We start from the raw sequence: 13741 nt of genomic DNA on the forward strand, positions 1-13741 counted from the left end.
TTTCTCCAACAAACCTGCTCCCTTGCTCTGCCCTGTCTTGCCCCATGCCTCCAGCCCACTTCCTGTGATCCTTTCCAGAGCCCTTCAGCTTGGCGCACTGTCCATTCCTGAAAATCTCTTCTCCTTCCTTCTGGGGTTCAACTTTCTTTTCATCTGCTGGTTCCAGGTCAGGGCTGGCCGCTTCACCAAGGGAGAACCTTCCAGCCCTCAGCAACCCGACAACTCCTCAAGGTAGACAAAGTTGAGCAAAGGGACAGAGCCCCAAGAATTTACCCTTTTAACCAACCAGGCTGCCCACCACGCTCGGGTGCGTGGCCAGACTCCTCCCAGCCCGTGTTTTCGGGACTGGCTCTGCCTCCAGAGGGGACTGCTCCCCTCCGGGGCAGTCCTCTCTCTAGCTCCCGCAGTCGCCAGGACACCCAGTCACCGCTGAATTTTGTACCCTTTAGCTTGTTGGTTGGCGGGGGAGCCTACTGGATCCCCTCGAGGCTTACTCCTGAGCATCAGAGGAGGGGTTGGCAGTTTCATTGGGTCGCGATTACACACCTGTCAGGGTGAGCCTTCTACCAATGCTAAAGCTCAAGCTGCTCTGCCCGGACTCACTGACTTTGGGACTTTGGGGCCCCAACCTCTCTTCCTTGCCCTAATTTCCTTTTTTTCGCCTCCATTTCCGCTTATCCCCCAGCCCCCTGCAATTACCTTTTCCTTCACTTGCGAAGTCTTTCCCCATGCTTGGAAATCTGAAGATGCCTTCTGTGGGAAGGGTTGAATCCTTCCCACAAACTATGTCAACTCTTTCTGCCCGTTTGTGTCTGTGCAAGCATCTTTTTTCCCCCTTTTTTAAATTAATAAACTTGCTCTTCTGGATATATACAAAAGTACAAAATATGAATTAAAAATTGGATATGAACGTGTTTTTATGTAGAATGATTGAACACAATAAATTACGTATTTTTAAAAAGATTTTTTATTTAGGCATACAAAAGCTGGGGTACAGGCCAGAGATGTGGGTGGTGAGAGGATTCACCAGAGACAGTGTGGGGAACAGAACAGGCAGACTGACCAAAATACACTGCTGAGGGGAGCAGCAGGCGAGTCAGGAGAGGTCTGCTGCCCCATGTGGGTTTCTCCCTGGCTGGCCAGAGATCGAACTCGGTGCTGCAGAGGCTGCATGCATATTGCTTCATAATGCGGTACTTAACCCCTTGCACCACCAGGGAGGCCAAATTATGTATTTTTAGAGCTGGCAAATACAACACAAAAACCCAGAAAAGTAAGAAAGTTTTGTGATTTTAACACGTCTCTGTTTTTTTTCCTGTGATCTTTGGTTGCATGCTGTCTTTACTTCTTCATATGACAACAATTTTATAATTTTCTTTTTTTATAGATTTATTTTACTTATTAATGAATACAAGAACTGGGGTCTAGGCCAGAGGCGCAGGGGCAGGGGGGGTGAGAGAATTCACTAGAGACAGTAGAGAGCAGAACAGGCAGATCTACTGAAATACACTGCTGAGGGGAGCAGCTGATGAGGCAGGAGATGTCTGCTGTGCCATGTATGTTTGCTCTCTGGCTGGGGATTGAACTCATGCCTCATGCTGCAGTGGCTGGCAATAGCTTGATAGAGCTGAGACTTCACCCCTGCACCACCAGGGAGGACCAATATTTGCAAATATAGAAACATGCCCTTATGAACACATTTTTAGGCCCCTGCAGGGCAGTCTGAAAGGGGCCAATGCAAGTGAGCAACCCTGAAGCTAATGTTTTATTAGCTTCACTGAAAATAAGTCTCTGCTCCTACTCCCAAATCCAGGAACGTTTTGCTTCTCCAGGGCAGAATATGACACTTACATCCGTTATATTTATTCCTTATACTTAGTTTTCTTGGTTGTTGTCCAAGCCAGCTCAAGTCAGTTTCTGCCAATTGAGCAGAGAGGCCCCAACAGCTGAGGGCTTCTCACTTCCTCCTGTGCTCCTACCTGGGCTGGTGGTCCAGGGAGCTTTTACTCCTTGGAAGCCATGGGGACCATAAAGTGTACCACCCTATTTGTTGTAGCCACATTCATTTTAATACCAGGTAATGAGCTTAACAAAAATAGTATTTGAAGGAAATGCTAGCATTAAAGGTGAAGTGGGTATCATTGTTAAAATTAAAGGAGACAACCTGGTCCTCCCAGAGTGTTCTGCTTCACTGCCTTCTTGGTGTCATCATAATGGCAGTTTTCTCCAGGCTGCAGATCACATCCACAAGTGACACACTGAATGTGGGGATATGGAAGGCCATGCCAGTGAATTTTCTGTTCAGCTATTGGTCATCTTGCCCACAGTGCTGGTGGTGCCAGGTGAAGTAGGGATATTATTGGCAACCCATTGGCTATCATGCCACAGCTTTTATAGTCTTCTGGGTGGCAGCGATGGCATGGACTTTGATCATGAGTCCCTCCATGATGCCCAAGTGGTCATGGATGACCTTGGCTAGGAGAGCCAAAGTTAAAGGTACTGGAGACATTGCTGACAGAAACAGAGCAAGAGGCAGAAAAACAGCAATGGGAGCACAAGCTGATAGATCTGCTCATCATTTTCTTATGTACCCATAGTCAAGGGGCACCCTAGAGGAGAGGGTCCAGCAACCCAGGTCTTGTACAACTTCACTACTCAGTGTGTGATCCTTGGACCAGCAGCACGAGCACCACCTGGGAGCTTGTAAGAAGTGTAGTAGCTGCATTTTAATGTGATGCCCATGTCATTAGTATACACATTAGAGTTTCAGGAATACTATGACTCACATGAAAGAAACATGCATACTTTTACTGGTGCAAATGGGAGGGAATTGTCTATTGAAATGTCCTAACTATGCCAGGGGGCTCACTGCCAAGGAGATTCACACTGGTAAGCAGGTAAGCACCAGGTAAGCAGGCCTGCGGTAAGGCTGTTTCTGAATGTTGGGCAGGTAGCAAAGCAAGTCCACAAGGACAGTCAAGGAGTGACCAAAAAGTCCGAGTCCATGTTCTCCTGATTGACTTTGTCTGTGGTCACTGAGAGGCTATTGTACACTACAGGCTGTCCAGGCTCCTGCCCTTACAGATAAAACAGTGAACACTTTCCTTTTCAGAAAACCTCTCAGGCTTGCACTCATTTTGGCTGCAACTCTGTATATGTACGAATAAGCTATTATTATTTTTTGACAGCTTGTTTTCCATTCTTTTGGAGCAACTATCCATTCCCAAGTTTATGTGGCTCTAGTGGGCTGTCAGGGTGTCACCTTCCTGTTTCAGAGGCAATACGTTACCTGCCCAGGCCAGCCTATTCCAGGGATTCCTGGCCAGTAATAGAGAAGGATGGAGATTAGTGGGGGCAAACTGTGGGGAAGCAGTGAGCAGAGACGCAGCTCTTGCTAGTGATTCATCCATGTTCTCCCAGTCCCTGCTTAGTTCTAGCCTGGATGTACAGCTTCCTCTTTGAGACTGTTCATCCAGTATCTATCTCCTCAATACACTTCTTTTGACCTAACTTGGTAAGTCTGGGTTCATAGTGGAACCAAAGAACTCTCACCAATGTACAACCTTTAAAAATAGTGCACTAGGACTATCTCCAACCCATCAGTCACCTTTGTGCCTCGTGGTTAATCTCCCCTCTGAACAGGCATGGGGTGTTTGGATTCAGTGAATGAAACAACTTTATGAGATAAAGAACACAGTGCCTCTTCTTCCATGTCATTGGATCCCCTTTGGGAGTGGCAGAGTGGAGTTCAGTCCTCACTCACTCCTTCAGACCTGTGCACTTGTGCAGTGCACATCCCGCTCTAATGTACACGGAGACCTTGTTGTCCGGCCCCCTCCCTTCCTTTCAACTCTCTTCTCCTTCCACCTTCCAGTTTATTTCTTCTAGGCTTTTACTTGGGCAACATCAAAGCTGAAAACAGCTCTGTTTACTTTTGTAGCTATCGTTAAGTCTTCCGTGCTTTGTCCATCTGTTGATTTTAAAAGTTGAAACTCAATTAACACTGTTTACCTTATATATTGTGAGTATATAAATATCTTCCACAGCAGAGCTAGTAATCACTGAGATTACATTTCCTTTCTTGAACTATTTTTAATTACCTTTTGAAAAACAGTATTTTATACATTCACAGGATTATGTGCAATATGTTAGTTATAGTTATTATAATATGATGAATATGCATGCATCTGTCATCCAGCTGAGGAGTCGAGAACCTATGACCAACAACGTGTATATACCAGTGTAATCCTCCTTGCTGCGTTCCCCTGCCCCCTCTGAGAATTGACCACAGTGCCATATTTTGTGTTTATTATTCCAGCACTTAAAAACATATCATGCAATCATAATAATGTGCTTAAACAATGGCTTAATTGTGCTTGTTTATGAGCTCTATAAAATGGTATCATATTTATAATGTCATTTTCTGGGAGTTACATTTTCCAGGAAACATTCTATTTCCCAAATCATTTCATGTTGTTTTGTGTTGTGTTTTATGTTGCTGTTTGACTAGCTTATTATGATTAGAAAATCTTACACTCTTCAGGCAAACTAAAACTGATCCATGGGAGGAAACGCAATCCTGAATATCACTAGTGCTGCATGAATGACATTCCCCATAGGCCAGCACCCCCTCTTCCAGCACTGCTCCCCCACTTGTCTTCAGGGGTCAGCTTCCTCATCCAGACACTCCTGACCATGGTTGATTGTTCTAGGGATGCTTCATGTCCTGACAGAGCCAGTGAATACTTGGGGTTGGGACTGGGAAGTCTCCACTCTGGCGGCCCAAGGTGCAAGGTAGATAGTTTGGAGCAAGAGGGCCATGTTTCTTACCCTGTGGGCCAAAGGAGAGAGGGAGGAGGATTTACAGAGGAAGAGTAAGATGCTCAGGGAGGAGTGAAACAAATACAGGGTGCTGTGGCTTGAATGTTTGTATCCTCCAAAATTCATATGATGAAGAAATAATTGCCAAGGTTATGGTATTAGGAGGTGGGGTCTTTGGGAGGTGACTAGGTCATGACGGATGAACCTCATGAATGGTATCAGTGCCTTTATAAAAAAGACCCCACAGAGCTGTACTAATAACACAGCAAGAAGCCTGGAGCCTTGAAACAGGCCCTCACCTGACCATGCCAGCACTGTGAACTTGGACTTCGAGTTGCTGAAACTGCAAGGAAAAATTTTCTGTTGTTTATAAGCTACCCAGTCTGTGGTATTTTGTTATAGCAGCCCAAAAGGATTAAGGCACAGAGGAAGAACCCTCACAGGATTTGAATTCCCAGTTCCAGCCATTCCTGAGTTCCAGCTGTGCACAAGACCTAGTAATTCATGATTTACTCTCGTTTTTGCTTCAACTAATTCAAGTTCCCTTCCATCATTTGCAGTCACTACATTGCCAGAAACCTGTCGAATACTGTCAAAAACTTGTTTTTGGGGCCTCCCTGGTGGCGCAGTGGGTTGAGCGCAGTGCTGTGAAGCTGTCCGCAGCCTCTGCAGTGCAGGTTCGATCCCTGCCTGCAGGGGAGAATCCCACATGAAGCCGCAGACCTCTCCTGTCGCACCTGCTCATGCCTCTGGCCTGAACCCCAGCTCTTGTGTAAAAATAAATAAATCTTAAAAACAACAACAACAAAAACCTGTTTTTGCCTTTTCTCTGTTAGTGAAAGAGGTTAAGACAGTTGGAATGATACTTTAACAATAATAACTGTTACTTTTTGGGAATTTGCTATGAACAATGAGTGCTTTTTTGTTTATTTTCTCACTCAATACTCAAACCAAGTCTGAGACTTGCAGCTGTGTTACAGATGAGTACACAGGTATAACCAAGCTATATGACTCACCCTGGTTCATGGGCTATTAAGAGGAAGGCCCAAGATTCATTCCTCTATTTACTAGACCCTAAAGCCTGTGTTCTTAGCCAGTTGTGTCTGTCACTGTCTCCACAAATTAAGCCAACTCTGGTAGGATTCAAACTCACATCCAAATTTGAAAGGCTTTCTCCTCATGAAAGTTTTAGGTGTCTGAAGTCTAGATGCCTCTATGATGAGGCTGCCTGTGACAAGTGACTTAGATTTATTTTTCTTTAACTTAAAAGGGATGTCAGAAAAATCTTAGCTTGTATGACACTTTCATGTCCTCCCTGCTGATCCTGTCTTCTTGAGAAAAAAGAAGTGGAAAAAAGACACAGAGGAGGGAGGGGGTGTGAGTATAGGCAGCAGAGGGGGTAAGGGGTTGGGGTGGTAGTGGGAAGATTAATTTCACCTCTGGAAGACATTTCCAAATAACAACAAAAGGGGAATGTTGGGGGGGAGCTCCTTCTCCCTCCCCTGGGTTCATCAGTGAGCATGATTTGGGGCTGGGGTTGTTGTAGAGGAGATGGGAAGAGAAAAGGAGGCCCTTAGAGTCACTGCTCTTAGGGCAAATGAGGCATCAATCTGTAACAGGGTGGTCCCCAGGAAAGGGGGAGGTTCCCTGCCCCACCCAAGGGAGGGTGGAGCTGAGCAGGAAGAGGAGAAGCTGCAGAAGAGACTGAGGAAGGAAGCAGGATGGAGCCAGGAGACCTGGAGGAGGCGCATGGAGCCTAGAGACACATAAAGAAACTGTGCTTGTCTTTTGGTCGTGGACTGGGTGACACAGATGTGGGTGAGACCCGTGGAGAGGTGACCATGGCAGCTTTTATCTTGATGTTGATTTTGCTCTTTTCCTTCCGGGCTTGTCTGGTTGTTTCTGACTCTTTTCTGTGGGTCCCCACTGGAAGATGCTTTAGACTTGTGGCAGGCTTTGGGGCCTTGCTCTGGGCCGATCCCATATGGATGGAGTTTTACCCACGAGGGGACGGGGAACTTTGGGTGCTTCACTTAGAAACTAGACTCTTTGCCTTACCTGTATTGTTTCCTAGTTTTATTAAAGTTCCTTCCCATTAAAGTCTCCTATGTTTTGTGTTGATGCGGCGGATGGCAGAACCCACTTAGAATAGACAGGTTTGCGGGGTTTGGGCTGCCCCTCTCCCTGTCCTATAACAAATCCACAGTTTTGAGTTGGTGCCTGAGGAATAGTATTTAGAGAAAGGGCTGGAGCTTAAGCCTTGAGCCCCTCCCCCATCTGACTGCTCCCTCCACCTCCCCCCTTTGCCCACAAGAATATTCCATGGCAGTTAGGGGCCCTGTTCTATTGAATGGGTTTTTCTTTCCTAGACCCCGGGGCAAATGGTGGCAACTGCTCTGCCTGATGAAAATATTTAAAAGATGAGGGACAACTGAACCTAACAAAGGAAAGGGGCGATGGGGTGGAGGATAGAAGGAGATACAGGGGGTGTACAAGATGGGAACAGGGGATTCTAGGGATGAGTTCCCTGGGTCAGGAGGAGACAGGAATGAGCATCAGCGACCTGGAAAGCCAGGAGGGGGTTGGGGAGCAGGATAGGGCGGAGGTGAGCCTGGAAGAACAATATGAGAAGCATTATTCAGTCCCGGACTCGGCCAATGCTAGGCAGATGTCCAGGGAGAGACGGAGGGACTCTTTGTTGTCCCTGCAATGGAAAATGAAACACAGCTCCCGCTCGATAGCGCAGGCATTGGCCTCAGAGCTCAGCCTGATCGCCTTCATCCTGCTGCTGGTCATGCTCTTCTCCAAGAAATGGCTGTATCTCTCAGGGAGCCGCTACTACCAGCGCTGGCCCATGAATGTTAGTACCACAATCTATACATCGGCTCAAATTATGTCTATGGGGCTTCTGCACATCTCCATATCCAACAGGTGTCCCAGCTCAGAGAATGGGAAAGGTGAGACCCTTCACACCCTACGGCACCCCAGGACTCCCGCCCGCCTTGATTTCCGTCTGTACCCTGCAATATTTATCTCCTTCTTCTGGTCATCCCCACTATTTTGGCTTGCAAAATGGCTCCACCACTGGCACTGAGACCACCCCCCCCGCCCCCCACACACACTCCAAGGTCATTTTTTTCCTCCCTTAAATTTATTCAAGTTAAATCCATTAGTCTGACCGAATAGAACATGTCATTATTTTAAATACGACTCAGTAATTCTGTGGCGGAGGGGCGTGGATACTCCAGCACATGGACTCAGTCACCGTGCATAGTTAACCAGTATCCTGGGAGAGGAGACCCAGCGTGGGGGGGCGGTGGGGGGCATTCCCCAGCTGTTTTTCTTCCCTTCTGCCCCAGATTTTGCTTTTGGGGGTTAGCTGTGGGCGTCTATGCCTTGTTTCTTTGATCTTTCCCTGTCTTGTTGCGGCCACTTCGGCCCCAATACTTGTTAGTTTCAGGTAATGCTGTCCTCTCTTGTCCAAGCTTTGGGTCTCCTTTCTCAATTCCTTTTTTTTTTAAGATTTATTTTTATTTATATAAGAACCAGGGTACAGGCCAGATGTGCGGGAGGATGAGAGGATTCACCAGAGCCAGAGCTGGGAACAGAACAGGCAGACCGATGAAATACACTGCTGAGGGGAGCAGTAGGGGAGTCGGGAGTGGTCTGGCTCACCATGTGGGTAGCTCCAAGGCCAGTGGTGATCGAACTGGTGCTGCAGAGGCTGCAGCAGCTTCACAGCACTGTGCTCAACTGCCTGTGCCACCAGAGAGGCCCTCCTTTTTTTAAAAAGGTATAATTGACATATAAATTTTTAAGATACTTAACATGTACATCATGGTGATTTGATATACATTGTAAAAGAATTTCCCCCATCTAGCTAATCAGCTCATCACCTCACTTCTTTTTCTCTCCCTCTGAGAAAATATGTTATACTTCCGTATTTCAGTTATAAGATCAGTTACTATAGTCACCATGTTTTTACATTACACCATATTCATCTTGTAGTTGGAAGTTTGAATCCTTTTACTAATTTTTCTCAGTTCTTATGAAAAAACCAGTGCTTTGGAAACCCATTTCCATTTCTTTTCTCTCATTAACATTAAAAAAAGTTACACAGCCATTATTTTATTCCATGATGAGAGCAATACATCTTTATTAAATAAAATAGATTTTGGGAAGCATAAACTATCATTTATCATACACACACATTCTGTTTGCTCAATTTAATTCTCAATCAACCCTGAGAGGTAGGGATAATTACCCTTACTTAATCTGAGAAATTCAGGTTAAGTATTTTGCTCAGGGCCATAAAGGTGTTAGGTAGAATCACATGAGAGGGCCTATCATTGATTGCTTTTCACCTACAAGAAGAGCAGCTGTCTCTGTCCCAAAACTCAGTGAGAATCTGTTGCAGGACAGGGAGAGGGTCATCCCAAAGCCCCCAAACCTGCCTCCTCTAAATTTGTTCTGCCCTCCTTCTGCTGCATCAAGACAAAACATACTCTAGTGCATAAGACCTTCAATGGAAAGGAACTTTAATACAACTAGTGTGCAAAACAGAAAAGGGGGAGAATGGGGAAAAATAGGGTTTCCAAATCAAGCTTCTGAAGTTACCCATCTCCTCATGGGTAAATGTCCACCCAAATAGGGTTGGCCTAAAACAGGGCCTCTGAGGTCTAAGAGCCTGCCACAAGTCTAAGGCACCTTCTGGTGGGGACCCATAGAAAAGGGTCAGAAACAGCCAGACAAGTCTGGAAGGAAAAGAGCAAAATCAAAATCAAGGTAAAAGCTGCTGTTGTTATCCTCCCCACGGGTCTCACATTCACATTTGTTTGGACTAGTCCAGGACCAAGAAGCAAGCACAGCTTCTTCACATGTCTCTCTGCTCCACATACCTCATCCAGGACTCCTTCTGGCTCTCCATCCTGCTTCCTTCCTTCCCCAGTCTTCTCTCATGCTTCTTCTCCTCCCTCTCAGCTCCACCCTCACTTGGGTGGGGCAGGGAACCTGGAGTCTACCCTTTTCCTGGCACCCCATTACACACCTACCTTGCTCTACAGTATTACTCAAAGACAGCCCACTAACAGCCACTTACTGAGCACTCTATTTTCCCCAGATTTCTAAAGTCAAATGGATTTTGAATAGTTTTTACACAGTTGTGCTCATTTTTCATAAGTAATTTTATCTTTTAGATTAATTTTATTATTATGAGCTATAATAAACTTTTCATATTATAAGTGACCATAACTTAATAGACTTCTTACCTTTGACTTGGCTATTTTCTTATTCTTGGTAAATTTATTTCTAATTTCATATTTGAGAGAAAAGGACCAATAGGTTTGTTAATCTTGAAGTTTTTTTTCTGTGTTTAGTATTAATTTTGTGGCATAGATTTCCCAAAGTGGACTTACTGGATCAAAGAATTTAGATATTTTAAGACAATAAAAATTTTCATGTTGCTTTCAGAAAGTATGATACCAATTTGCTTCTACTAACAATGTTTGAGAAAGTGTGTCTCATTATGCACTTGCATAATATCTAAATATCTGATGTATAATTTTTCTGACTCAAAAATTGTTGCAGTTACTGTGCGAAATGTAGAAAGTTTAAAAAAGAAAGTAAAAGTCACCTAAAATTTCCCCACATAGATACAATCAGAGTTGACATTGTAATGTATTTATTTCCTGTCTTGTGTGTGTGTGGGTACTTAGCTATATTAAAATATTCAAGGTGCATATCTTTTGTATTTATATATAAAATAAATACAGATAAATACACTCATTTGTATTTTAATAAATGTTACTTTGTTTTTTCAAAATTCTCATTCTACATGCTGTGTTGCAAACTCCATTTTACAGTTGTAAGCATTTACTCATGCCATTAAATCATTACTGTATGGCATCACTAATGTTTAAAATGTATTTGCTTTGATAATATCTGAACAGACTGAAAATTAGGAAGAAATACAAAAGATTACATATCAGAGTCTGCTTCCCACCCCTGGCTTCCAGGCTTCCTCTCCAGTTTTTTGTTTCTCAGGAGAGACATTCAATTCAGAGAGAAGTATTTATCATCATTTTTAGTGTTTCCTGTACATAGATTTTGGTGCAGATCTTGGGTTACTTTCTTAACACAAATTCTAAGTAAAAGGATCCTAACAACTTAATATTTTATTTTGCTATTTTGTGCCTGATCTCTCACTAGAAATGCTGTCCACCAGTAGTATGAGAGCACCTATTTTCTCTAAATCCTTTCCTATCCTGGATACTAGCGATTTTGTTTTGATCTTTGCTAATTTGATAGATTAAAAAAAATCACATTTAGGGCCTCCCTGGTGGCCTAGGGGTTAAGTCTCAGCACCATGATGACTACAGCCTGAGTTCCATCCCCAGCCAGGGAGCTGACCCACATATGGCACAGGAGACCTCTACTGTCTCACTTACTGAAATACCCCTTAGCAGTGTATTTCAGTAAATTTGCCTGTTCTGCTCCCCACTCTGACTCTGGTGAATGCTCTCACCCTGCACCTCTGGCCAATACCCCAGTTTTTCTAAGCCAAAAAAAAAAAAATAAATAAAATCACAGTTAGTTTACAATTCTTTATGTTGCATTTCATGTGTTTTTTTTTTTAAAGATTTATTATTTATTCACACAAGAGCTGGGGTACCGGCCAGAGATGTGGGGGGTGAGAGGATTCACCGGAGACAGATTGGGGAACAGAACAGAACAGGCAGACTGACTGAAATACACTGCTGAGGGGAGCAGTGGGCAAGTCAGGAGAGATCTTCTGTGCGATGGGGGTTGCTCCCTGGCCAGCTGGGGATTGAACTCCTGCTGCAGAGGCTGTGGATTGCCCCATAGTGCGGTGCTTAACCCCTTGCGCCACCAGGGAGGCCCTCATGTGTTTTTTTTTAGCATTTGATCTCTTCTTTTGAGAATTGCAGTTCAAGTTCCCTGTCCACATTTTCTATTGAGGTATTAAATTTCATCTGGTTGGGATTATCAAACAGTTGCCATATGAAGAATCTTTTTTTTTTTTTTTTAAGATTTATTTATTTATTTATGCAAGCACTGGGTACAGTCAGAAGCGCGGGAGGGTGAGAGAATTCACCAGAGCCAGAGCGGGGAGCAGAGCAGGCAGAAGGACCGAAGTACACTGCTGAGGGGAGCAGCGGGTGGCAGGAGAGGTCTGCGCGCCATGTGGGACCCTCCTCTGGTGCCGGGGAGCAGCCTGGGATCGAACCGGCGCTGCAGAGGCTGCAGGCAGCTTTGCAACCCGGTGCTCAACCGCTACGCCACCGGGGAGGCCCCCCATATGAAGAATCTTTATGAAAACATAATGTGAAATCTCAAATGTACATTTCTTTAGTTATTAGTGAAGCTGAACATTTTCTCATATTTGCTTATTTTACTATGTTTTGTCTTTTTGTGACTCCTTAGTTCATCCTGTTTTTTTTTTTTCATTTCCCCAGACAGTTTTAAGCTGTGGACAAATCACCCAATATTTGGGTTGGCCAAGATAACCTTCACCCTCGCCCTAGGGCTGGGCTTCATCCTCACCATCTGGTTGCACCTGCCGTACCTACCTGTTTGCCCGAAACTGCCCTTCTTTGGCTGGATTGGGATTGTCATGAGCTTCTCTGAAGGTGCCCCCTAGCTCTGGAAAAGGTCCTTCATTTCTCCTAACCCTATCTTCACAGGCACTTCTCCCTCTTCCTTTTTTGGGGTGTGGGGTAGGGGTTTTATGGCTGATAAGAGAATAGAACTAGTAGTTGTTGACTGAGAACAATGTTCCATCATTTCCCAGCCACTGGAGAGGTGGAGGTGGAGGGGTTGATTCTCATGACACTCTGGGGCTCTGTACTCTGTGTGTTAAGGGAGCTGTGGTTTGTGGCTGTGTTTAGTAGATGAGGGAGAGTCCCTCTGGGATTCTTGGGTGAGAATAAGATCCCTCTGTTTCCTGTCTCCTAGTTACCTTCATTTTCTCCACCCTCATGTTGTTTCCTATTAACCTCTGGATTTTTGAATTGAAGAAGAATTTGTCAATCCCCATTGGCTGGAGCTATTTCATTGGTTGGTTGGTGTTTACCCTATATGTCACCTGTGGTGAGTGGCCTGGAGAGCCCCTGGGAAGGAGGGGACATGTGGACATGTGTGGAGGGAGGGGGCTGGCAATCCCCAGGATAGGCTCTTAGGGACTTCTATTTGGCCTCATCCTGCTCGCCACTTCCTCCTACACTCTGACCTTCCTCTCCCCATCCCCTTGTCCTTTCTCAGGGATCCTCTGCTACTTCAACTACAAACATTTCTGGAGTCTGATTCAGATCCATCCTTCTGACACCGATTCTGAGTCTATCAGCAGTAACTACAGCGAATCACACACTGAACAGATTACCTCAAACATCTTAAATGTCTCTGTCAACCAGGAGGAAGTCCTGGATCCTGGGCAAAGGAAATCATCTCTGGATTCTGAGTCAGAGAAAGCATTTTCTGAACCCCTGGATTCTGAGTCAAAGAAGGCATTTTCTGAACCCCTGGATTCTGAGTCAAAGAAGGCATTTTCTGAACCCCTGGATTCTGAGTCAAAAAAGGCATTTTCTGAACCCCTGGATTCTGAGTCAAAAAACAAATTTACTGAACTCCCAACACCAAATTCTGACCATTCACCTGAATCTCTCTCCTCATCCATTCCTACAGCCCTTGAGTAGATAAGCCATTATCAATGCAAAGTATTAGGGAGGATTTTAGGCCAGCTTTTAACAGCCCTTCCTTGTTCCTGCCTTGCCCACAAGTTGGGAGATAAATTGGAAGTTGGAATAAATTCTCTTGTTTATCCATATCCTGCAGTTGTTGAAACAAGACAACTTAAAGGAGAGAAAGGGAGAACAAGTTTCTTTCCCGTTCTTACTATCTGGGA

At 44.8% G+C, this 13741-nt stretch overlaps 1 protein-coding gene and 1 pseudogene across 2 annotated transcripts in view; one reads left to right on the forward strand and one right to left on the reverse strand.

Annotated features, from left to right (window-relative positions):
* The window catches only part of LOC311173822 (large ribosomal subunit protein eL27-like), a 754061-nt pseudogene that overhangs the window by 679624 nt on the left and 60696 nt on the right, over positions 1 to 13741 (reverse strand). The gene's annotated exons all lie outside the window — the stretch shown is intronic.
* ODF4 (outer dense fiber of sperm tails 4) lies at positions 7340 to 13528 on the forward strand (the record flags this gene model as incomplete). Its single annotated transcript, XM_084236243.1, has 5 exons — positions 7340 to 7778; positions 12297 to 12470; positions 12796 to 12930; positions 13102 to 13270; positions 13522 to 13528. 5 exons carry the CDS (start codon positions 7340 to 7342, stop codon positions 13526 to 13528), a joined length of 924 nt encoding a protein of 307 aa, XP_084092369.1.

Source organism: Talpa europaea (assembly GCF_964194135.1).
Source record: "Talpa europaea genome assembly, chromosome: 7".
Lineage (NCBI taxonomy): Eukaryota > Metazoa > Chordata > Mammalia > Eulipotyphla > Talpidae > Talpa > Talpa europaea.